This window comes from Phalangium opilio, unplaced genomic scaffold (genome assembly GCF_054372755.1).
Source record: "Phalangium opilio isolate 3A_F unplaced genomic scaffold, DU_Popi_V2 ptg000048l_1, whole genome shotgun sequence".
NCBI classification, from domain to species: Eukaryota; Metazoa; Arthropoda; class Arachnida; order Opiliones; family Phalangiidae; genus Phalangium; species Phalangium opilio.
Genome location: NW_028324170.1, coordinates 5,933,295 through 5,955,853, shown reverse-complemented (window position 1 = coordinate 5,955,853; position 22,559 = coordinate 5,933,295). Strand labels below are relative to the sequence as shown.

General features: G+C 37.7%; 2 protein-coding genes across 5 annotated transcripts in view; one reads left to right on the top strand and one right to left on the bottom strand.

Moving 5' to 3' along the window:
• Nucleotides 1–18,008, top strand: part of LOC149673997 (CUGBP Elav-like family member 1) — a 110,881-nt gene extending 92,873 nt beyond the window's left edge. For all 4 annotated transcript variants that reach the window (XM_089839825.1, XM_089839827.1, XM_089839829.1 and 1 more), the window contains 10 exons: nucleotides 3,278–3,412; nucleotides 11,980–12,028; nucleotides 13,311–13,388; nucleotides 14,672–14,779; nucleotides 14,852–14,926; nucleotides 15,302–15,434; nucleotides 15,690–15,790; nucleotides 15,856–15,924; nucleotides 15,996–16,139; nucleotides 16,253–18,008. In XM_089839825.1, coding sequence (XP_089695951.1) covers nucleotides 3,278–3,412; nucleotides 11,980–12,028; nucleotides 13,311–13,388; nucleotides 14,672–14,779; nucleotides 14,852–14,926; nucleotides 15,302–15,434; nucleotides 15,690–15,790; nucleotides 15,856–15,924; nucleotides 15,996–16,139; nucleotides 16,253–16,380 — 1,020 coding nt within the window. In that variant the 3' untranslated portion in view covers nucleotides 16,381–18,008. The remainder of the gene's footprint in view (nucleotides 1–3,277; nucleotides 3,413–11,979; nucleotides 12,029–13,310; nucleotides 13,389–14,671; nucleotides 14,780–14,851; nucleotides 14,927–15,301; nucleotides 15,435–15,689; nucleotides 15,791–15,855; nucleotides 15,925–15,995; nucleotides 16,140–16,252) is intronic.
• Nucleotides 18,009–18,791: 783 nt separating this feature from the next.
• Nucleotides 18,792–22,499, bottom strand: LOC149673996 (annexin-B12-like). Its single transcript, XM_089839843.1, has 10 exons — nucleotides 22,061–22,499; nucleotides 21,600–21,675; nucleotides 20,805–20,899; nucleotides 20,609–20,722; nucleotides 20,467–20,517; nucleotides 20,205–20,238; nucleotides 19,848–20,011; nucleotides 19,515–19,674; nucleotides 19,220–19,332; nucleotides 18,792–19,146 (listed from the first exon to the last, which is right to left on the bottom strand). Exons 1-10 carry the CDS (start codon nucleotides 22,073–22,075, stop codon nucleotides 19,018–19,020), a joined length of 951 nt encoding a protein of 316 aa, XP_089695969.1. The 5' UTR covers nucleotides 22,076–22,499; the 3' UTR covers nucleotides 18,792–19,017.
• Nucleotides 22,500–22,559: the final 60 nt, after the last annotated feature.

Here is a 22,559-nt window from a genome sequence, read left to right as displayed (position 1 = left end):
CAAAGTTAGCAAACTGGAACTCGACCTGATTTTTGAGCATGCTTAAAAAGTAATTTTCCCGGCCACCGATTTTTGGAGAACCTTCAATATCTTTACAGCGGCTTCCCTTCCTTCGTTTCTCTCCTATGCCTTCTCCTCTTCCCCACCGAACTCGCTCCTTACTCTTAGCATCTCTTTTTGATCCTCGCCATCCATGTTTGAGGGGGATTTCTTTACTCCCCCCTTCCATCGCCTTTTAGCTTAAGAGGGGTTTGGTGTTCTGGGGTTCGGAGGCGGGGGTGTGGGGGTATACGCCACCTAGTGTTCTTCCAAGGAGAAAATCCTTTTTGTCTCTTATCGCGCTCTTCTTGCCCTTTTTTATATTTCTCTCTCTCTCCCTTCACCTCCCCTCCCTAGCCATCGGATATACCATATACGAAATGCAATCTTAGAAGCCCTACACAAAGGGACAATGAAAAAATCGATTATAGTTGTGTAAGAACGTGATTCAAGAAAAGGATTTTCGGTATATGTCACTAAATACCCCTAAAATGTTAGATTTAGAGGTATTTTGAGGCTGACCATAGCGCCATCTAACAGGGGGGAGTTTCAAAACTAAGTCCTCATGAGGTGACCGCAGAACAAGGCCTTGTCGCGCTGCAACATGGATTACGATGGTTGTGCTTTATATGGATTGACTTCCTCGCATACCCGTGAATTAATTTTCGCGTTTGAAAAGGAGATTTCATTATTTTGAAGCCGAACACAGCGCCATCTAACCGAGGGGAGTTTCAAAATTACGTCATCAACACAATTTTAAGCTGAGACGTTAGAATTGCGCCAAAATGAGCGGCTTTTTCCTATGTTTGACATTACGCGGGTCTCTGCTTCAAGCGTCTGAACAGACAATTATTTATGCATTCTCATTTCAATGGGGAGGATCCATAAGTGTGAACAAAATTCTATGCGGACTTCTTAAAATGCATTATCCCTTTGAGTGTAAGATAGTAGAGATTTTGCAGTGGAGGGTTTCCCGGGTTTGAGGCCGTGTGGATTGGCGCGTGTTTCCCTTCTCCCTCTCTCTCTCTTGTAGCGCGTGCTTCCTCCTCTTTCCTCTCCCATCAGCTCGAGCTAGATTGCCAAGGGGTCGCGCACTTACCCAAATCAAGGCCATCTTAACCATAACCAATAATCTGGAGCGAAATGTAGTGCATTTTTGTAGTAATGTTCGACCCTTCTTTCCGCGTGTTGGCTGGTTGGTTGGTTGCGCGTCTTCCGGAATGAAGTCGTCAAGTTGTTTCTTTCGGTAAGTCTTCCATATTTTTTTTTCTTCCAATAGCGAGATTAGACTGGTGTTAAAGGCGGAGGAACGCCAATTTTGCAAAGACATTGGAATTTGCTTCTTTCCAAGTATCGAGTCTCGTTATCAATTCCTCCTCGAAATTTTTCCATTGTTTTATACCAATTCTTCCATTGCAGAAATTCATTCGGCAAAATTCAAGCTACCTTCCAATTTTTAAGTCTTGAACTTCATCTCGTCTCTACCCATAGTTCTAAAGATGTTATCTAAATCAACACGATTTACAACGCGTGACAATGTTTATTTAGTGTGCGGACAAGTGTAGCCATTCATTTGCGAGTACAATTCAACCATTATCTACACCAGACTGATAAACTTGTAGAATTCTGTTCGATTCAGTTCCAAAACCTGAGATGCTATCACAAATTACTGCCAATCCAGCATGCGGTTAAAGTTAAACAATCCTATTAAGTCTTAGCCTTCATTAGAAACGGCAACAAAATTAACATTATCCTTAAAATATAAATAGTCTAAATCATGATCATGTTTATTTTTAGAGAAATGGCAGAATCCCACCTTTGACAGTATTAAACTCAATAGGGAAGTAACATGGGGTGCCATTAGTCTTTTAACTTCACGGATTCCACATCACCCTTTAAATATAAAGCGTGTTTAAAACCCTTCCTTGTACCTTTTATCTTCCCTTTAAGAATTGTATAAGTTTGTGTGGGCGACTTATAAAAAGCGCTTTGAAGCGCTAAGCAATTCTATTTTTGAGCGTCCGATAGCTAATAGGCGATTAAGAAGTGGATAGTCGGCCTCTCAATCAAGATCAACTTACTAAAACGGGGGCCTAAGCCCCACCGCTGCCAGCCCCCTCCTCTTCTCAGGCTCTTCAAGAAGACTCTCGAAAAATGGGATCTACTCGTTATGTGAAAGAGGAGAAGCCCCAGGGTCGGTGGGTGGGGGGGATACGAGAGAAAATGTCGAGTTCTTTAAAAGATGACGCGTCAAGGGGGATTGGGGGAACACGGAGGATAGAGCCCCCGCTGAAGGAACGAATGACACCCTACACTCTGTACTTCTTTTTTGGTTTTTTGGTCGTGGGGTAAAAATCCCCCCAAAAATGGCCAGTCATTCAATCAAGCTACGAAACAACGTTGTCAAGAAAATTTTCGCCCAAAAAAGCGAAAAAAGGGGGGTGACAACCCCCGCTTTATTGACAGTGATAGATTCGAGGAAAGTGAGTGGTTTAGATATACGAGTGCTCCATTAGATTAAAACAGTGTTTCCCCAAAGGTTTTCTTCGAAATGCGTAACATCATTAGACCGACTATGAATTTGTATGAACAGATCTTAATTTTCATGTGAATTATTTTGCGTTTGAGAGATATCTCTGTAAATAATGATTTTCTAGCCTGTGTTAAATAAGGTCACTAGAGACACGGATAATAATTATTTGTAGGGCAATAATGACTAAAAAATACCACGTGTCATGCGTGATTATACCAATTTACGATTTTTTATTCTAAAATTTAAAATATATTTTCAAATCTCTCGATACCGTTTTTAGGAAACCCTACACTCCAATAACTAATCCAGTCTATACTATAAAGTTTTAAGGGGCATCTCCCCCAACAACGACTCGTTTTTTTTGAAATAAAATCCGGGAAAAAATTGTCTCCTTTATTTTTATTTCGCCCAAGATCTAGGAGTAAAACATAAAGGAGAAAATAATTTTCTTGAATCCATCTTTAACAATTCATTCATTATCCCTTTATTAACGTTCGGACGGCAAGAGGCAAAGTGGAAGGACACTTGATATTCCAAAAATGTTGCAACGTGGCAGCACTTGCAAAGCCCCTATCGAATCGCAAAGGTTTCCGGGAGACTCGCATTTCACCCCCCATTTAACTCGCTTCTCCATTGTTATAACAATTTGATTTTGTAGACGAAATTTCATCTTTTCATAACTGTATTTTCTTGTTGATATTGCAGGGTTGTAGCGGTCCAATGGTGGTAAAACTGGCCGATACGCAGAAGGAGAAGGAACAGAAGCGCCAACAGCAAATGATGGCCTCTCTCTTGAACGTGGCTAACTTGGCCGCCTTGACACCATCGCACTACTTAGCCGTAAGTACACTCACTAATCAATTTCCTACCTTCATTTTTGGTCACCCCATCGACCCCTATCAGCGGGGGTGTTCGCCAAAGTCCCCTCCAGTATTAAAAATGCTTAATGAGTCGAAGCTCCCTCCTGCCTAATTAGGTGGCCTCCCGAGCTCTATACTTCAGATATAGTTGCGCACGTGGATATCGCTAGCGCGTATTAATACTTTGTGTTAAATATACGATAGAAATAGCGTTGATCGAGAGCGGCTTATTTTACGGATAAATAAATCAATACAAAACTATTCCTTTTGCGAAGGAACTATTTTTGGAGAAATGTCCGAGCTCTCGTTATTGTAGCGCTCGTGCTCGCTTCCGACAGAGGACATTTTGCTCTATTAGATTCTCGATGTCCAAGAAGCTCTCTTATTTACAACCGGAAATATTAAAAAAGGAATTTCAATATTATGGAGATATCTGGTTTTCTATTTAATTTTTTGATTTTCATGGGAAGCGTTTTCGGCCTAGTTCCTTGCAATTAGGGAAAAAATCGAGAACGTTGGTTTAAAGAGGACATTTTGCTCTGTTAGATTCTCGATGTCCAAGAAGTTCTCTTATTTACAACCGGAGATATTAAAAAGGAATTTCAATATTATGGAGATATCTGGTTTTCTATTTAATTTTTTGATTTTCTTGGGAAGCGTTTTCGACCTAGTTCCTTGCAATTAGGGAAAAAATCGAGAACGTTGGTTTAAAGAGGACATTTTGCTCTATTAGATTCTCGATGTCCAAGAAGCTCTCTTATTTACAACCGGAGATATTAAAAGAGGAATTTCAATATTATGGAGATATCTGGTTTTCTATTTAATTTTTTGATTTTCTTGGGAAGCGTTTTCGGCCTAGTTCCTTGCAATTAGGGAAAAAAATCGAGAACGTTGGTTTAAAGAGGACATTTTGCTCTATTAGATTCTCGATGTCCAAGAAGCTCTCTTATTTACAACCGGAGATATTAAAAAAGGAATTTCAATATTATGGGGATATCTGGTTTTCTATTTAATTTTTTGATTTTCTTGGGAAGCGTTTTCGGCCTAGTTCCTTGCAATTAGGGAAAAAATCGAGAACGTTGGTTTAAACAGTGCTTCTGACTTGTTCAGCACGCGCGCTAGTTTGACGTCATTTTTTTTTTTTTAGATTCGCGCGCCAAAATTTTTTTAGTTTTGGCGCGAAATTAATGCGAGTCTACAAAGAACACGTGAACTACATATTTTTAAACGAGAGCAAATAAGAGGTTGAAAGTGGACGGTTACGAGTGTGTTTGGCCATTTTGTTTCTACTGTTCTAGAATTGTATAGAGGCCCTTGGAGGGAGGGGAGTTGCCTTCTTAATTTGCATAAATGTCTGATTCTGTCCGGCCATTATTCAAGTTTTAGATGTGGCTTCCGGTTTCTTTTTTTTTTTTTGGTTTTCCGTTTCTTTGACGTTTCCGTTTTCGACCGCAGAAGGGCGCCATGCATGCACGAAAAGACGGAAAAATCTTTGGTTTGCCCCATGACTAACCTCAATCATAAATAATACTTCGTTATTCTAATATATTAAATCAACAATAGAACTAGTAAGCCGCGAATCTATAGAAGAAACGGGAAATTTACGGACTATTTGTAAATCGGTTGCGCTTGAAAGTAGTGCCTCTAGCGAAGGAATACCATAATGAAACTTTAGAATGAAATAATTAGACTTGTGTTAAGGGGAGAATGAAATGATTATCAAATCTTAATTTTAAAAACGCTTTCTGTTATAATTATAATTAAAGTTGATGTGCTAAGCCTAACTCGATTTTATTTCTATATCGGAAACCTATTGCCAATTAGCGACCGTGACACCACGTGATCCTTAAGCAGACACGTGCTTTTTATCAGTGAAAGATCCTCGTGCTTTAAATGGTTAGAGTTGTTTGAAATGAAAATATAATCTACGCTTCATTTATAAAAAGATAAATTAGGTATTGAAACTTTAATTATAATTTATATAAATTAAGGCAAAGCGTTTTGAAGATAATTAAGTTTTATTAACGACTGACTTTGATGTAATTTTATAAAAATATAAAATGATTAAAAAATTATCGTCCAACCATTTCATTCTCCATTTTATAATAATAAGTAAAAAGTATTTAAAATTGGTACATGTGTAATGCGAACACGCCCTGTTCCTAATAGTTGACGTGGTTTGGGGGGGGGGGGGGTTGAGAACCGAAGGGGGGGGGGGTCGAAGGAATATATGTACATCTCTCAACACACACACATTTCACGACCCCATCTTTTTTTTTTTTTTTTTTTTTGGTAGTAGTGGTAGCTGAGCTCAAAGGCCGCCGCACTTAATGAAAAATTGATTAATGCATTAACCCTCTTTGGGGCCAGAATGGGTGGGGCCATAGCCCCCTTTTTATTTCAACGCTTGTCTGATTCCATAAACCTCCTCCCCTACCCCCAAACTCACGGTTCCATTTTTTTGATACATACGTTTAGTTGCTATCTTAAAATGGACCTAAATATAAATATTTTAATTCTGTATCAGGGTTCGTGTACGAAACATTGGGTTTATCAGGGATTTGAAAAATTCCAGGGATTTTAAGTTTTTTTGTGTCAGGGATTTATTTTGGTATACCAAACTATGCGTCGAGAAATGCTAATAAAAGCAAAAATTGTTCGGGGAGATTGGCAAAAAATGTTCGGGGATATTGGCAAAAATTAGTTGTAGATATTAGCAAAAAAGATTCCAAAATGTCATAGGAACCCTGTATAAAATGGATGCATTCTAAGATTGTCATTCGTTCTTGGATTATATATTTTTTATATTGTAACATAGAAACTTAATTATTTCTTTAAACGTAAGTTTATAACCGTAAGGGTACGCGGATAACTGGACATACAAGTTATTCGCGATGCAACTGGCAAGGCTTACGGAGCTTTTTCTTATAAATGGTTAATAGCATTCATCGACAATAAACCGTAGGCAACGCAACTCCTAGCTCCTCAAATTCGAGTCACAATTTAACGTCTCTTGATCAAAATGCTGGCTGCATTCATTCTTACGCTTATAATCTTATGACTCGACTGACCAAGCGACTGACTGTTCTGGCGGCACCTCCGTTAATGGTCTAAATTTGACCTGAATAGGCTGGTTTTTTTCTGGAGGCTGGGAGTAAGGGGTTTAACTTTTAGTTTTAGGGGGAAATGGATGAAAGCTCTTCGAAGCTATTAACAGAGTCTGAAACACACTTAGCTTTTTACCGTCTCGAGTTTTTACTCGAGAGGTAAATTACTTTTGGCACAACCAATGATAAAGGTAAACACTTGGCTACATACTTTTTTATTGTTTTTATTTGAAAAAGCGTATAAAATAATGAATATTTCAAATTGGAACCATGGTTCTAACTACAATATTAAAGAAGATACGAGCGATTACGTTTTCTCCAGCCGTTAGGCTTCTCTACGACTGGGGACTACGCTTATTGGACGAATCCGTCAGGTGGTACTAGTCGTCCAATGAGGGTAAACCCCAACCTGGCGTCATCTTCATGGAGAGAGAGAGGCCAAACGCCGCGAGAAAACGTAATCGCTGTATCTCCTTTAATATTGTAGATTGATGCATGGTTCCAATTTGAAATTTTCATTATTTTATACGCTCTTGAAATGAAAATATTATAGCTTGAACTTTACCATTAAATCTGATAGCGAACTGAAGATGCGTTTTAATCAAATCTTTAATGATTATAGTGGATTACCCCTCGGATTTTAGGGCCTGGCTCCTTTTATTTAATTATTTTATCCATGGGACACTTTGCCAACTTTAGGCTAAAATCATTTACGCTTTCGAGAAAGCTGTCGATATTTTTCAAAGTTATTTTCTGGAAAAAATAAAATTTTAATTTCACTCTTGAATAAGAAAATTAACTCAGGTTTTTAATTAGTGAGAAAACTTGCAGGGTTGCCACAGTACCTGGAAATCCTGGAAAAGTCAGGGAATTTTAAATAGGGTTTCAGTGAATTTTAAACTTATTTTCATATTAGCTCGATGAAGTAGTATATTTTTAAGTTCATGGTACTATTCATTCTTAAATCCACATTATTCTGACTTTTCTACTTTCAAATAAAAGTGGAAGTTAAAATTGGTCAAGGAGATCCTGGAAAAGTCAAGGAGCTTCGCCTTCCAATTGCGTCCACTTTCTTTGTCGCGAGTACTTAGAGTCTCGAACCAATTTCCGTCACAAAATAAGGATACTTAAAACTTATTTTTATCGACCTACTGTTTGCTTGCCTCTAGTTGCTCGCTCTTTTAAAGGGAGAAAGAAAAGGCCAGAAAAACACTTTTTAATCGATTTATATAAATAAATTAAGAAGGAAATCGTAAACAAAACTTAATTTTATATAAATTATAATGAAAGTTTCAAAGTTGACGTGCTAAACCTAACACATTTTTAAAGTAGGGAGCTTGCATTATAGATTTCACAGAAATTATTCGCAAAATTATTAAGTTGTTGAAGATTTCGTTTTACTTATCAATCTGAAAAAAGTGGTTGTCAGGCGATTTAATTTTCCCTTTAAAGGGGTAGTATAACCTTTAATTTGAACTATAGTTCTAAATCTTCGTCCCTTCTTGGCTTGCAACAGAAAGGGGCAACTACAAAGAGGGGGGGGGGATAAAAAAGGTTGATTTGATAAATTGTCCAATTTCTCTGTCTCGCAATCTTTCCTTTTTCTTTTAGTCAGTTATTGTGGGTTACCAACTAAAACCGCACCGCTCTTTTCAGCTCTCGAGGTTTTTTGATAGCGTTTTCTTCCAAGTTGCCTTTCGTGGTTTGCTTTTTCTTTTCACCACTGACTGTCGGTTACTTGGGTGGTTGGTAGTTTTCTACGAAACCACTTAAGAGTTATTTCTCAATTCGTTGGGAGTCGAAGAAAAACCTTGCTTTATACTGAGACATTACTGTAATGTTTCCCAAAGTTGGAATTCCAAGTCGCGACAAATCTTCTTTGCCCCATTATAAATATATGGATTCAAAGAACTATATTTTAACAATTTCTGTAATTGGCTTTGTTCTATCTACATTGTCAAATTATTCGTCCAAAATATGATTTTATATTGCGTTTGTTAAACAAGGTCTCTACATTAAACTCATGGAGACGGTATAGAATAAACAGGGATAGATTTAATTTTAGAAGTAGGAATGGAGAACAGAGTAATTTGGGCGCTCGTCAAAGTCCCGGACCCCCCTTTCACGAGACGCAGGGGCATGAAAGAAGAGGCGGGGTCATAGCGACAGAGGTAAAAAGGAATTACGTATTTTTCGCTGTCCCCGCCAGCAACGTTATCAAAACGTGGTTTAAGTAAGCCAATAAGATAAATTAAAGTTTTCGTTACGTGTTGGGGGGAGGGGGCTCTATACTGGGCTATGAGTCGGACTGAAGTAAAAACTAAACGTTCTCCATTCCTACTTCTAAAATTAAATCTATCCCTGGAATAAATAACCATTTGTTTTTCAATAATGACATAAAAACTACCATACGACATACACGTTTTCGATAATATATACAGGGTGTTTTTGAAAGGTCTATCAGAAATTAAGGGGAATGTTCTTTGAGTCGAAAATGTTCTAAGACATTTTGCCCTAAAAGCCACCGTTTTCAAGTTATGTTTGGAGTATTTTTCTTAATTAAATTAAAGGGGTCTTCCATAAAATACTCCAATCTTAAAATGAAAACGGTGGACCTTAGGGCAAACACACTTTTCGAATCTCACGACACAGTGTGTCACGAAACATCGTATTAGTGGTATGTTTTTTAGCGAGAAAATGGTATAATTCTTGTAACGATAAAATTTTTTATTTCTTTTGAACATATCTAAGCGTTTTTCAAACAAATTGGGTTTATTTTTAAAACGCGTCCCCCCATCGTAAATTAACGTTAGCGCAACTCCCTAGCTCCAGACTGACACACTCGAAACCATGGAGGGAAAAAAATACACCCAAATGAAAACAACTCTACTAGACAAAATTGTTTAAACAAATTTACAAGGGCTAATGAACTGCGAATAAGTTATCTTTAGCTATAACTGACTTATAAACAATGCCCAGCTTTACTTACTTAGTAAGCTGTATATAGTTTTGCACGAACGTTAATTTTCTCTCAAATATCAGGTACCTACACTCTAAGAAATACTTCTCTATCTTTGAAAAATGGCGGCTATTCAGAAATATAAGGAATAACATTGATTTTGCGGACATTAGTTAAACTTTCGGATTTGAATATGCCCATCTCCATTTTTGAAAAAATGTTGCTTGTACGTTTAACCCTTTCCTGTTTGAAAATATAACTCTGCCATCTTTTAAAATGGCGGAAATTAAAATTTCCGTTGCGGATAGTACTTATTATTTCGCTTAATAAAGCTGGAGTAGTTTCTAGCCATATTTCATTGTCCCTTTAAACGCTATAATAACATTATTTTTTAAAAAATTATCCCAATTTTCCAGACTCTTCTATTTTTGAATGCGGGCCGTGCGTAGACAGAGTTATTAAGCAAAACGTCTAGTGACGTTTGAGCCGTGTCTTATGTTATTGGGGAAACAGTAGGACTTTCGTAATTAACGGTTTCTTTCCCTTTGTACCCGGAAGTGACTTGGATGCTTTTCGTTCATGCGTGGTTAACCAGACGATGTTTTTTGCGACACATTCCGTTGTCGACGTCATAAACCTTACCAGTTTTCCCACGAGAAAAATCATACATTTCCCAATTGGCAATGTTTTCAAAAGAAAGCGACATTCTGAGCCTTGAAGGGGTTTTTATGGTTTAGGGAAATAGCGCACTTCCTCTGGTCTAAATCCAGTTTATTAATTGCTTGGACCAGTTTTTATATTCAAAAAGTGGGGTTACTGGTCTACGGGACAATTTTGTTTATTTACTTAAGATCACGAGGAATTCTGGGTGAAAAATAGGGCTCATTAATGTTCTCCAAGGGAACTTGGCTAAGCCTAAATTGAGTATTATTTGCCTCTCGTTTCCGAACTTGAGTTTGAGGTTCGGGATAGCCGTTGGTCGTATTTTAAAATTCAGAGCTGACCGTGCACGCTGCTTTCTCGGTATTAAATTACAATGCGAGAAAAATCGCGGAGCTTGCCTAAAATAGCGAAAGCTGATCCAGTCAGATATCAGGATGTCTTCGATCACTCTCTCTCTCTAAGAAATAAAAAATGCTTGTAAAGAACTTGGGTCTTCCTTCTTCCTCTACACAAGCTTCCCTTCTATATTGTGTCCGTTCCTATCCATGTACACAGGATGGAAAAGATGAAACGAACGAGTAATTCTTTTGAGTTTAAATGTTTCTCAACAAAAAAATATACCCAACAGGGTAACTACACATCCGATCTGTCCCACCCTGTATATGAAAAGATTTAACATAGCCGTATTCATCCGCCTCAGCTTTCCGCATTAGACTTTAAGAAAAAAGGGAAGTTAGAAGCGGTAGATAGTGACTTTATTCGGTGGTAAAAGTCGGTTTTATTATTTGATTTAATGGCAATTGGGGTGGAAGGGATTTTTGGGCCGACAAGTCAAGTTCGTGCCAGCGGAAAAACAGCTGACTGTTTAAATTGCCTCGAAAGGGAGGGTGGTTCGTGCGACAACAGTTTCAAAGTTGCCAACCATCTGCTGACCATAATAATACCAGTACCCTGACCACCAAGGTATTAGCTATACTGGCCAAGTACCCCAATGACGTCATAAAAAAACGCGAGTAGAGGTTCTGCCACCAAGAAGTTGTTTATAAATTTTTAATTAAGATGCGTTGGAGGAACTCGACGAAACCGCTTCTAATTATCCTTTCCCCCCTGGTTTTACTGCTATCAATCATACAGTCTGCTCAAATTTGGTAATAAATTGTGACTGTGCATAAAGAATAAACTTTAAAACAAACAAACTTCTTGAAATAAATAAAATATTTACTTTTCACGTAACTTAATTCATTTTAAAACAAATATAAGATTATTTTTCTTAGTTTAAAGGGTTGAGCAGCGCTATTGGGATGGGTTCTCTTGTCTCTGTCCCAATTTCCTCGATTAAAAAACCATTAGTGATCGTCGGCAGTCAGCACCTGCTTCCAAGCTTGTCTTCCATTTCTGACCTTAGTGGGCGTCATGTTCTCTCGCGATCTTACCCTCCCCCACCCAACCAACCTATTAGATCTGGAACGCTTGATTGATAGATAGATGAAAAGAACTCCCTAACCGCATTCTTCCCCAAATCTTGAGATGGATCATCCCCTTTCTGGCCTTTTGATCAGATCGTATCAATAGACTGGGGTTCTTTCTCTAACCTAGCACACGATAATTGAACCAAAAATAAACCATGCCTTCCCTTCTTTAAAGATCATTTACAGTAATAATACGCCCTTAAATCAATTATAATTGCTGCACGCGCGGTTTTTCACGTGCTTTGTTGTGTTTGCACGGGGTTTTCTATACCCCATCGTGCCTTAATTTGCGCGTGGTCTTTAATTAATAAACGTTAATTTTGTTGTGTTTTTCTATTATATTTTTCAGCCAGCGACGTCAAGTGGAACGTTCACCAATCTTCCTCAATTAACCAGTGGTAAGTATAACTAATTTTATTTTGATTTTTGATAAGAACAAATAGCGCAAACTTGCTTAGCAATCGCATTCACTACCTCTAAGCTGGCCAGTGTTTTTAAAGGGATATTGAATATCCTCGAATACAAGTTACTCATTTTTAAAGGCTCCAATTAGCTATGCTACAAAAGGGTGCCAGAATTAAGGGTATTGAAACCGTGAAGGGTAGACAATAAATACTAATTAGTCTTTAATTGCGTTCACCCAAATTAAATATCTCTACGGTAGTGTTTCTTTTACGTAATTAATCTTTTCCACAACAACTAAATTGAATAAAACGATGCTTAATTAGGGGTTAATCATAAAACTAAAATGTTACGGGTCTTGAATAGAATGTTCTTAACAGGCTTAATGGCTAGGGGTGTTTTCTTCCGTCCCGACCTTAATAACAACTAAATTAAACCCACATTTAAAGAACATACCCCTAATGCTACTGCTATCAACTTTGATGCAGTTCAAATAGTTAAATTCAGAACTTAAAGAGTTGTGACTTTGCCTAAAGAACAAACATCAAAAATTATATATAAGTTGCAGTAAGCATCCTCTCTCGGATGAGAGGATTTGAATCCTGATGGATTAAGGCACAGGGTTGTTACGTTGTAAATGCATCAGTTACTTTCTTCCATATCCACCCGCCATTACGGAAATTCTTTCTCTTGTAAATCTCTTCTTCTAAGCTAAGCTAAACTAAACTAAAATGAAGATGATGGGGAGCTAATCTGCCAACGCCACCTAAAAACGAAAATGACAGAAAATATAGGAAGAGGTAGTTCTTCTTCCCCTCGTCTCTAAAGATCTTTATCATAGATCGAGGCTCATTAGTCCTATGGAAGAGGAAGTACAAACTTTTGTCTTCGAAGCTGGAAACAAATTAACACTTCGATACAGAGGGTTTTCTTAAATGAGCCATAATTGAGAGACAATTGTGCCAGAAGTGCCAGAGGAACATTAGGAATGCGTGGCTTCCTCAGGCTGTCTTTACGCCGTTTAAATACTTGAGGCTTTTACCTTACCTGAGTGAATGACGTCAGCTTCTCTCATGATAAAATAAACTACTCTAAAAGCTCTTTTCTTTTCCTTGGAGTTTAAGAAAACACCTTAAAGTTCCCCCGGGGTCATTGAACTAATCTTGCTAACCTTCCAGCTTAGAGAATACTTTTATTTTGGACTCAAGCGTTGCGTTTACCTGCTTACTATAATATAATTTTTTTTTATTTTTAATGATGCACTTGCCTTTTTTATAGGAGTGTCTTCTCTCAGTGTTCAACAACAACTGGCGGCTCTCGCCCAAGTTCAAGTTCAAGCCAATACAACCAATTCCGGTAAGAACACACACACACACTGTTGAACTTTGCATAATATCAGAGCACGTGACTTTAGAAAATGTTTCTGGGCTAGGGGCAACTTTCGGTTAAAGGTCCCACGCACGCACTTACCAACCGAACCTTGAACGCGAAACCTTTTAGCCATTTGGTAGGGTCACCGCCCCGATCTGGCTTAACAGGAAAACTGCTATCGGAACTTTGTACCCAAGATTCCTTTAGCTCTTTTCGGAAATGGGCGAGGACTATTGATAAACGCTTTTAAAATTATTTTGTTTTTGATTAAAATGTTATTGGTTGTTCTATTAAACGTATTGATTCAGTTAACTTGAGAATCTTGCGTGTTGTTACGGTAATTTAACAACTTCCACCTTGGCAACCGATTTACAACCATTAAAATTGATCCTCCCGTGCAAGTGAACAACATAGTATCGCGCGTCATTACAGTATAGTGTCCGAATGTGTTTAACATCGGACACCCGATTTTACGATCTTCCTTGCACCTTTCAGACGCTGGCTAGAATGGAAGCGAATTGAGATTAAGGGCTTGTTGCGTAAAGAGCTCTATTTTATAACCTTGTTACGTTAGGAAGCTAGGTCTTTTTTTATCACGCGATGAAAGGTTGAACTCTGGATTAACTTTTTTCTTGTCCACCCCTCCGGTTCGTCTCTCTTGTGTCGCTGGCTATCAATGGACACACGATAACGCTGTCATCTTATGGTCTTAGACAACCAACTTTGCCACGAAGAATCTTCTGCTTCTTTTTGCTTAACGACCTTGTTTTTATAGTCCCTGACCTCCCGAGAGCGGGGGGGGGGGATATTTCCTGGCGCTAATTACGGAATCGGCCATTAAAGTTAGTCGCCATGGTAGCTTAGCTCGGTTGTAAACACTGTTTAATCGCGGCAAAGCTTTATTACATTGGCCAAGCTACTTTTACGAGGTGAGCTTTTAATTTAAGAAGTACGCTGTGATGCCTAAATACCTAGACACCCGTTGATGGATTTTTTTCTTTTACAACCAAATGAATTAGCTCTATGGCTGACAAGAATTAAGTTTCTCTTTAGAACTATATCTTGGTCAAGAAAATGGTTCTCAACCGCAACAAAACAATGACTTACCTAGATCGCTTAACTTCATTATAGATTAACTTGAACATTGAATTTTTATAACCTGTTTTAATATTTTGGTCAACATAAAGTAGCTTTTTGAAGTACAACACTCGTGCAATGATCAGTTCATATGATACTTATGGTGAACTTTGACTTTTGTGTCACTTTAGGTTTAAGCTCATTGGGTCTTCATGGTGTGACGAGTGGTACAGGCGGTTTATCCCATCAAAATTCCGGCACTGATTTGCAGAGTTTAGCAACTCTGGCCAGTTTGGCCGGTAAGCTATCTCGTTGTAACAAAATGGGGTAGATGTCAAAACTGACATATTTTTGTAACTTCCATCTTACAGGCATCAATCCAATGATCTTGCAGAATCTAGCGGTCTTGGCGGCTGCAAATGGCGCCCAAAGAATGCCTGCCGCCGGTTGGTACACGTTTTTAAAGACCGAGCTCTAGCGAACTAAAAACCGAGCATCATCGAGACAACAATGGGGGCGACCGTGGAAATTTTCGAGTTCCCGTTGTGGCAAACATTTAAATCGGTTCTAGCCATTGAAACTGTGCAATGCGGGTTATAGTGAAAGATAAACAATAGAGGGTCTTCGTCACAGGGATGCGCGAAACTGGAGGGAAAAATTAAGAGACCCGCATGGCACAGCTTTCATGCGGGAACTGGGAACTTGAAAAATTGTCATGGTCACCCATATGTTAGCCTCGAGTCTTGGTTTTCAGTTCAGTAGAACCCTTTCCGTTTGAACGATTATTTACTGTTTCTTCTCTTAATTCGACTGAATTTTAGGAGTCAGTATTTCTGGTAGGAATTCCTCGTGTTCGAGTGGTGGTAGCAGCGGCGTTTTAAGTTCCATGAATGGCAACGTCAGTGTCGGCGTTAACCTCAACAAGAATTGCTTCAGCTCCATGGGCACGACAGGGTAGGATTATAGAAGTACGCTTGTCAATGGGTCAGTAAATTAGAGACATTAAGCAAACCCAACTTTAATCGCGACAACATCTTTGGATAACCAAGGAGTCACATATAGCTAAAGCTGGCCTAGGGTGTCTAGCCAAGATAATATCTTTCGCTTAATCTCTCTATCTGTTAACCCTATCTCGAATGTCAATGTTCTAACGGCACTTTTTGTTTCTCTTTCCCCCGTATTTCCACAAATATGAACTGGATTTTTCAGATTGGGCACCGCTGGATTGTCGTCAGGCAATGGAGGTGCCGTCACCAACGCCTTAGACGCTCTAACTCCTCCAGCCTATTCTCACATTCAACCTTACTCTGGTTCGTTACTTCTCCGTTGTTCAGTAAAGAAATAATCATCTTTCTTTTATTTTATTGCGTTTTAGGCTTAGCGGGAGCGTTGAACCAAGTTGGTCTTCAACAAACTCAGGATGTAGTGGGAAAGCGAATAGAAGGTAAGTGCCTTGCCCTCAACTCCAATCGTTTTCTTCCTTGCATTGATTTGGTTATTGGGCGATTATTTTAGGTCCTGAAGGAGCCAACTTGTTCATCTACCATTTGCCACAGGAGTTGACGGACAGCGACCTGGCGCAGACATTTATGCCATTCGGAACAGTCATTTCCGCCAAAGTCTTTATCGACAAGCGCACCAACTTGAGCAAATGCTTTGGTAAACATATCTAAGTTATATTTCTTGTGTTTAGGAAAATTGTGCAGCGAAACAAGCAATCTTTAAGCCGCGTTTACTTTAAAGAGCTCTGTATTTTGTTTAATATGATTCAGGTTTTGTGAGCTACGACAACCCATTGAGCGCTCAAGCTGCCATCCAAGCCATGAACGGCTTCCAGATCAGCACCAAGAGGTTAAAGGTTCAACTGAAAAGGCCCAAAGACGCCACCAAACCTTATTGAAAAACGATATAAACTAAATAGTGGATAGACGAACGGACGAACAAACGGAGTCAATAAGCCGTCGTCTTTTTGAAACGCGCCAAAAATATCTCTTCAAAGTGAACCAAAAAAGTGCAACTATTTTTTTAAATCCAAACAATCAATACAAGATGCCGCCACGAAGCTCAAACGACACCTTGTTTGTTTTTTTAAGTCATATGACGCGATTCTCAACCAGCCACGCCCCCTTATTATTATAATTAATATATAGTTATAAGTCATAAGGATCCGGATTAAATCAACGAAGTCGAAGGATTTTTTTCTCATCAAATAACTTGAATAAAAACCAAGATGGTGGAAGCGGTTCTTGCCACGTGACATACGCAAAATTTATAGCGTATTTCATTTACTGCAGGTAAATGGAACCAGTGAGCACTGATAGGAGGCTCGGAGCCCCCCCCCTTTCAAAAGCAGTACCGAGTACTGGCACGGTCCTACAGTTTCCCACATGAGTAATCAGTCTCGGCTGCGCATGGGCATGAGATACTGAAACGACTGTGCCGTTCAAGTTACCTTTCCTCTTAGACTCTCCTGTCTCTACTTCCTCCATGATGGAACACGCCATAAGTTTTACCAAAAACAGACGCTCTAATTATTTTGCACCTAGCGAGTGTTTTTATTTGGATAATCAACCAACCCTGGTCGGTGGGACTACACCCTCTCTATCCGTATCAATTTCAGGTAACAACACCATTTCCCACCCCTCCCTCATGTCTGCGGAAGTAGTTCAGCGCGGATTATCCAGACGCTAGCTGCTAATTTATTTTTTTTAAGCTAGGAGCTACTTTTTTTTAAAGCGAAAATACAATGTGACATTCAGTTTTCTAGATCTAATTTGAAAGTAAAGTGAAAATGAAACTTCACCGCGTTGCGCCAATTGAACGGTCAATTCCGTTTCGGGCTGTGTGAAGTAAAACACACGTGACAGTAATTTTATTTGGACAACTATGATCTTGGCGACTGTGTGTAAGTGCGGGCGTGCGTGAATAATTCAAGGAGGTTAATAGAGTATTTGCAGCTATTACATTTGACTGTATTAATGGTTATTGGATGATAACAGTGGGTGCCATTACTATATTAAAGCAAAGTGCGGCTCCAATGGCGCCCCTATCATGCTGGCTAATCTTTTACACACCAATTTTACCTTGTCAAAGGCAGGAAATGATTAGAACTGAACTGAATCTAACCGAGTTTAGCATCCTGGGCAGCAGGAATGTCAACGGAGCCGCGCTTCGATTTAAATGTTGAAAAGTCTCTCGCGAAGAGCGCGTGTCAATATACTGGTGTTCATGCGCGCTTGAGAAACACCAGTATATAGTTTTTATTTAATCATTAAGGGCCTATTTTTTTCTACGTTAATCGAGTCAGAAAAGCCGCGGACTTGAACAATTTACTGACTCTAAGCGCTAATTTAGCCCTAATTGATTAAAAATAGCCGAGTGTAATCGGTGTACAGGTAGAGCCTGTACCCAATAAACGGCAAACATTTGAACAAATTATGATATGATAATGTTTCGTGCAATAAACCCATTGTTTGTTTGTTCCGCAAATAATAAAGTAACTGTATTAATTAAAATTTACAAATTTCTTTAGATAAGTCGCTTTGAAATTTCGCAACACTGATGAATTTAATTTTGTAATATGTTGCTCCGTTTGATAATTGCTTATATATCCTGATCGATGTTAGGTCGTCACAACGTTGAGCGAACTATTTTATTTGAAGTATGTCTTGATGGGTGCTCTAGCTGTAGCTCTCTCAATTTTGCTATTCAGCGTCGAGACGATGATCGAGAAATTCATCTAAAGCAACGAAGAAATGTCATTTAACCCTTTCGTCCCGATTATGGTGAGAAATTTAATAATTTATTGGAGATGCTCTTCTTTCGTCTTTGCGCCAAGCAAGATATTAATTCCCTAGAAATGACATTAATTTGTCTATTTTATTGCGGTTGACTATGATTTTTCAAATGGTAATCTCTTGTACTGTTATAGTCCCTTCTACGTACTAATTACTTCCTTTCCAATTCAACCAAGCTTCGTTTACTTCAGTCTCAGTGAAATACTCGCATCTTGCTAGCTAATCTCCATGGAGAATGTATCTTGCATTCTTTTCCAAAATCCGCCGTTCCTAATTGTTTTCAAAGGAAATATGCGCTTTAGAATTAAATTAGGACAGGTGGCTTTATTATGATGATGTTTATCATATTATTAACATAACTATATTCAATATTTTAACTAAACGAAGCTTCTAGTCAATGAGAATTCATATAATATATATACATTCATATAAAAATATAATTTTTTGAAAGTAAGAACAACTAAATTTTGTATTTAAAAACTTACTTAAATGTTAGTTTTTAAATAAAAACAATTGCTAAATAATTTTCACGATTCTCGCGTTTAAGTTATATGTGCGATATCGCTTTTTATGGTTCATCCTTTTTATGACGTAGGATTGTAGGCATTCGTGTCAAAATTAGTGCGCTTAGACAGAAGCAAAAATTCTTTTCAATGTCATTTTAAAATAGCTTCATATTTCAGTTGAGTTCTGTGGTGTTCTTGTAAATTGATATATTTCTTACAAAACCACTGAATTAATTATGGCTTAGCCTTGATTATCTTCAGCAACAGCTTTCGGTAATCACCACTGGTGTCATCGGCTACATCTTCACTTAGGCTTTTCTTGAACACCTTCAGGTATTCGTTTTTAATATCTTCTAAGTCAATCTGTAAAATTTTATAATACATGGCTTCAATTTGAAATATTCATTATTATACCAATTAAATAAGATTTTATTACCTCTGATCTTGACACTAGAATTCGAATAAGTGCTCGATCGTCTGTACCAAGGCCTCGAACAGCGTTGTTAAGTTGGTGGGCAAAGTAACGGGCGACATTTATTGAGCATTGAACTATAGTTAAATAGAAAAAAATTGCTGGTTAAATAAATATGTTTTAGTTAAAAACGAAGTTAGGCATAGGTAAAACTTTTGGAGGAAAATATAATACATGGAATTCAGACACTTAACTGTTTTTGAGTCTTTGTTACGAATGAGTTTGTTGCTTGTGTCAATAACATTAAATTGAACCTTACCAATTGCAAAGAAACCTCTCCCCATTGAGCCGGTGAATTTTTCGAGAATTCCATTTGCAAGATCGGTTCCGGCAATCAATATATACGTTTCTGATAAGACCTTAATAGCTTCGTTATCCTTCTGACCCAAGATTTCCAAGTATTCGTTTTCATCAGCAGCCTTTTGGAAAAGTGATGTACTTGAAATAGTTCAGTAAGTGTTGTTGTTTAATTCTCATTAAGGAAATGAAGGAATATCGACAATATTTAAGAGATTTTTAAATGTTTGACCCAAATACCCTTTGAAAATAGGATTTTATAGTCTGTATTTAAAAAACAAAACTTGGATCTCACGTCATAGAGTATTTGGGCTGAAATCTGAACATCTTTTTCTTGAGGAGTTAGATTTTCCGGAGATACTTCGAGATTATTTGCCCATTCACATCTCGTTTTAATGAGTTTTTCAAATTCTTTGCTCAATTTTGGTGCCAAATCTTCCAATAAATCGCTATTGTACTCTAGTTAGGAATAATAATATAAATTCATGATTAAAAAGGTACTGTATGTGATATCTTATCGGTAGTTCAATCAATTAATGGATTGATATCTGTGAGTTTTCACCTGACCAAAGGGATAGGCGGTAGACCAATACCGAGGAAAAACCGTTTTCACTTAAAATAAGCGCTTCTCTTTATGGATTTCGAAACTTACTTTGTCTGTAATTGTTTTGGATGTCTCTCAAATCCTAGTAACAAAATAATTGGAAAAAATATACATAATGTAGGCGTATATTTTGAGCCTCATTACCACAAGGTAATAATATATACCCAAGAGGCTAATCCCTCTACGGCAGAAGGTAGAGCTTTTTTATAATATTAGATGATCCACTGAGAAATTTAGAGACGTATCATAGCAAGCTATTCCCTTGGAGTTGTATTATTACCTTGAGCGTTATTACTTTGAAATTTCTTACCCATGGCTCTGCGGTACAAATTATATCGCAAACTCCGTTTTCATCAGCTCGCTAAAGTTGAAAAAATAATAAATAGTTGAAGGCTTTTATGACTAGTCTTAAGTGGGATGTTCTTTGAGCGATTCAGATGTATTTTGCTTACCATCGTGGCGGAATGTAAACAATCAATAAGATACTCGTCATACGGAACAAGCAGTGCCGTACAAGCTTTTTCAAAATCGCCACCGAGCTCGTCTTTCATGATATCTGCGAGTTCCTTAAATGGTTTAATAAACGTACATTTTAATTCGGTTCCTTTTTTATTTAATATAAAATCACAATTTGTTCTAAATTCTTACAGTGCCATATAAAGATTTATATTTATGTTTAATTTCCTGTCGTTGAATATTGCTGTGTCCCGTGAGTACATCAACAATTACTCGACCATCGCAGCCTTAATTAAGATATTTCATTATTATTCGTCAGGAATATGGTATTTTATTTGACACTCATAGTAGATAAATTTAATTAAGCTATTTCATTATTATTCGTCAGGAATATGGTATTTTATTTGACACTCATAGTAGATAAATTTAATTAAGATATTTCTTTATTATTCGTCAGGAATATGGTATTTTGTTTGACACTCATAGTAGTTAAATTTATGAACGGTTATTGTTTATTGAGGATCTTGACATAATTTTAGCAACTTAAAAAGAAAAATAAATAAAAAACTTTTTGCTCATTCTCCGTTGAGGATTCAGACGATTCGGCCGGTTAATTTGTGCAAAGCGATTTTTTCATCGTCTTTTCAAAAGTGCTAAGCCTATTTTCGCTTTTCTTTAACTATAAAGTAGAGATATCGTTAAAGTTACGTGGTGTTTAAACCATTTCTAGTATCTCTAGTTGGTGAAAGTGTTAAAAACTTTATTGTGACCGTTCGGGGCTAACATTTATTGTGATAACGCGTTCTCAGATTTCGTAACCTTCAAATCTTTAAGTAACGTTTAGCTATTTTACCCGTTTCACTACTTAGTTTTTAATTTTTGTCATTTTCAACTACTAATTGTTACACGAATTGTGAAAATGCAAATGGCTAGCTAAGGATCAAAGATAATTTCATAAGTTACAAATCCATGATAAAACCAACTTACCTAGGCCTTTTAGCGCACCATGAAGCTTGTTCGCGGCTTTTTCAGCGTTGAATTTTGTACTTGCAAAAATAGTTCCCTATAAGCGTTAAATGAGTCATTAGAGGAATGCTACGTGACCATATTGGTCACCGGACGATAGATTTGTGCCGCTATAAAATATCCTATTTTTCAAAATCACTCGACGAAATATCTGAAATTGCTATTACATTTTTTACTCGCTTTTTCTCCGATGGTATCTATTAAACAGCGTTGAATAACTGACCCTTTAAAGAGTTCGAAAACCGCAGCCGCGTTCTATAATTGCACGTTTCTATAGTAGCCTAGAACTCAAAATGTGTTGAGCTAATAACTTCATTTAAAGTCTGAGAGGCTCTTGAACACGCCTTCGTGACACTTATTACGGGGAGTGATCAGTCCATCGCATTATGAATTAATTATGATATAGAAATGAGCTTTCTTACTCTGTATTTTGACATATCCTATCGTCTCAATCAATTCTCTTCCGTGGCTATATTTCACTGACCACTTTCACGTTTACTATCGAAAACAAAGAGGAGTGCATTGCTGCTCGTATCCGCAACATTAAGTGTTTCTATGGCAACGTCCAAACGCAACCACTGTTTTATAACAACAATCGTTTTAACACGCTATTCTACTTTCTTTCTTTTGTGCAGCGTGTTTGCCAAAGTTTGCCAAGTTGACAAACATCTTTGGCCCGATTATAGATGTATTTTCCACGTGTGTTTTTCGTATTTCAGAGAACTACGTTTTGAATAATTTATATCTTTGATTTTGCCCTATACGTTCAAAATGTTTGGTGAAAATATTGTTTTTATAGCCTGTGCTAAACAAGGTCCCTAGACTAGACTCCTATAGACGGTGAATAATTATTTCTTAAAACTACAACGTGGCATACACGTACTTTAAACCGTTGTACAGTACCAATGATGGTCTAGCATG

Coding starts and splice junctions, on each gene's coding strand:
- LOC149673996 (XM_089839843.1), bottom strand. Junction 20,900..21,599: donor TGGTGCGCTAAAAGGCCTAG/GTAAGTTGGTTT, acceptor ATCTTAATTAAG/GCTGCGATGGTCGAGTAATT. Junction 19,333..19,514: donor GAGAGGTTTCTTTGCAATTG/GTAAGGTTCAAT, acceptor ATTTAACTATAG/TTCAATGCTCAATAAATGTC.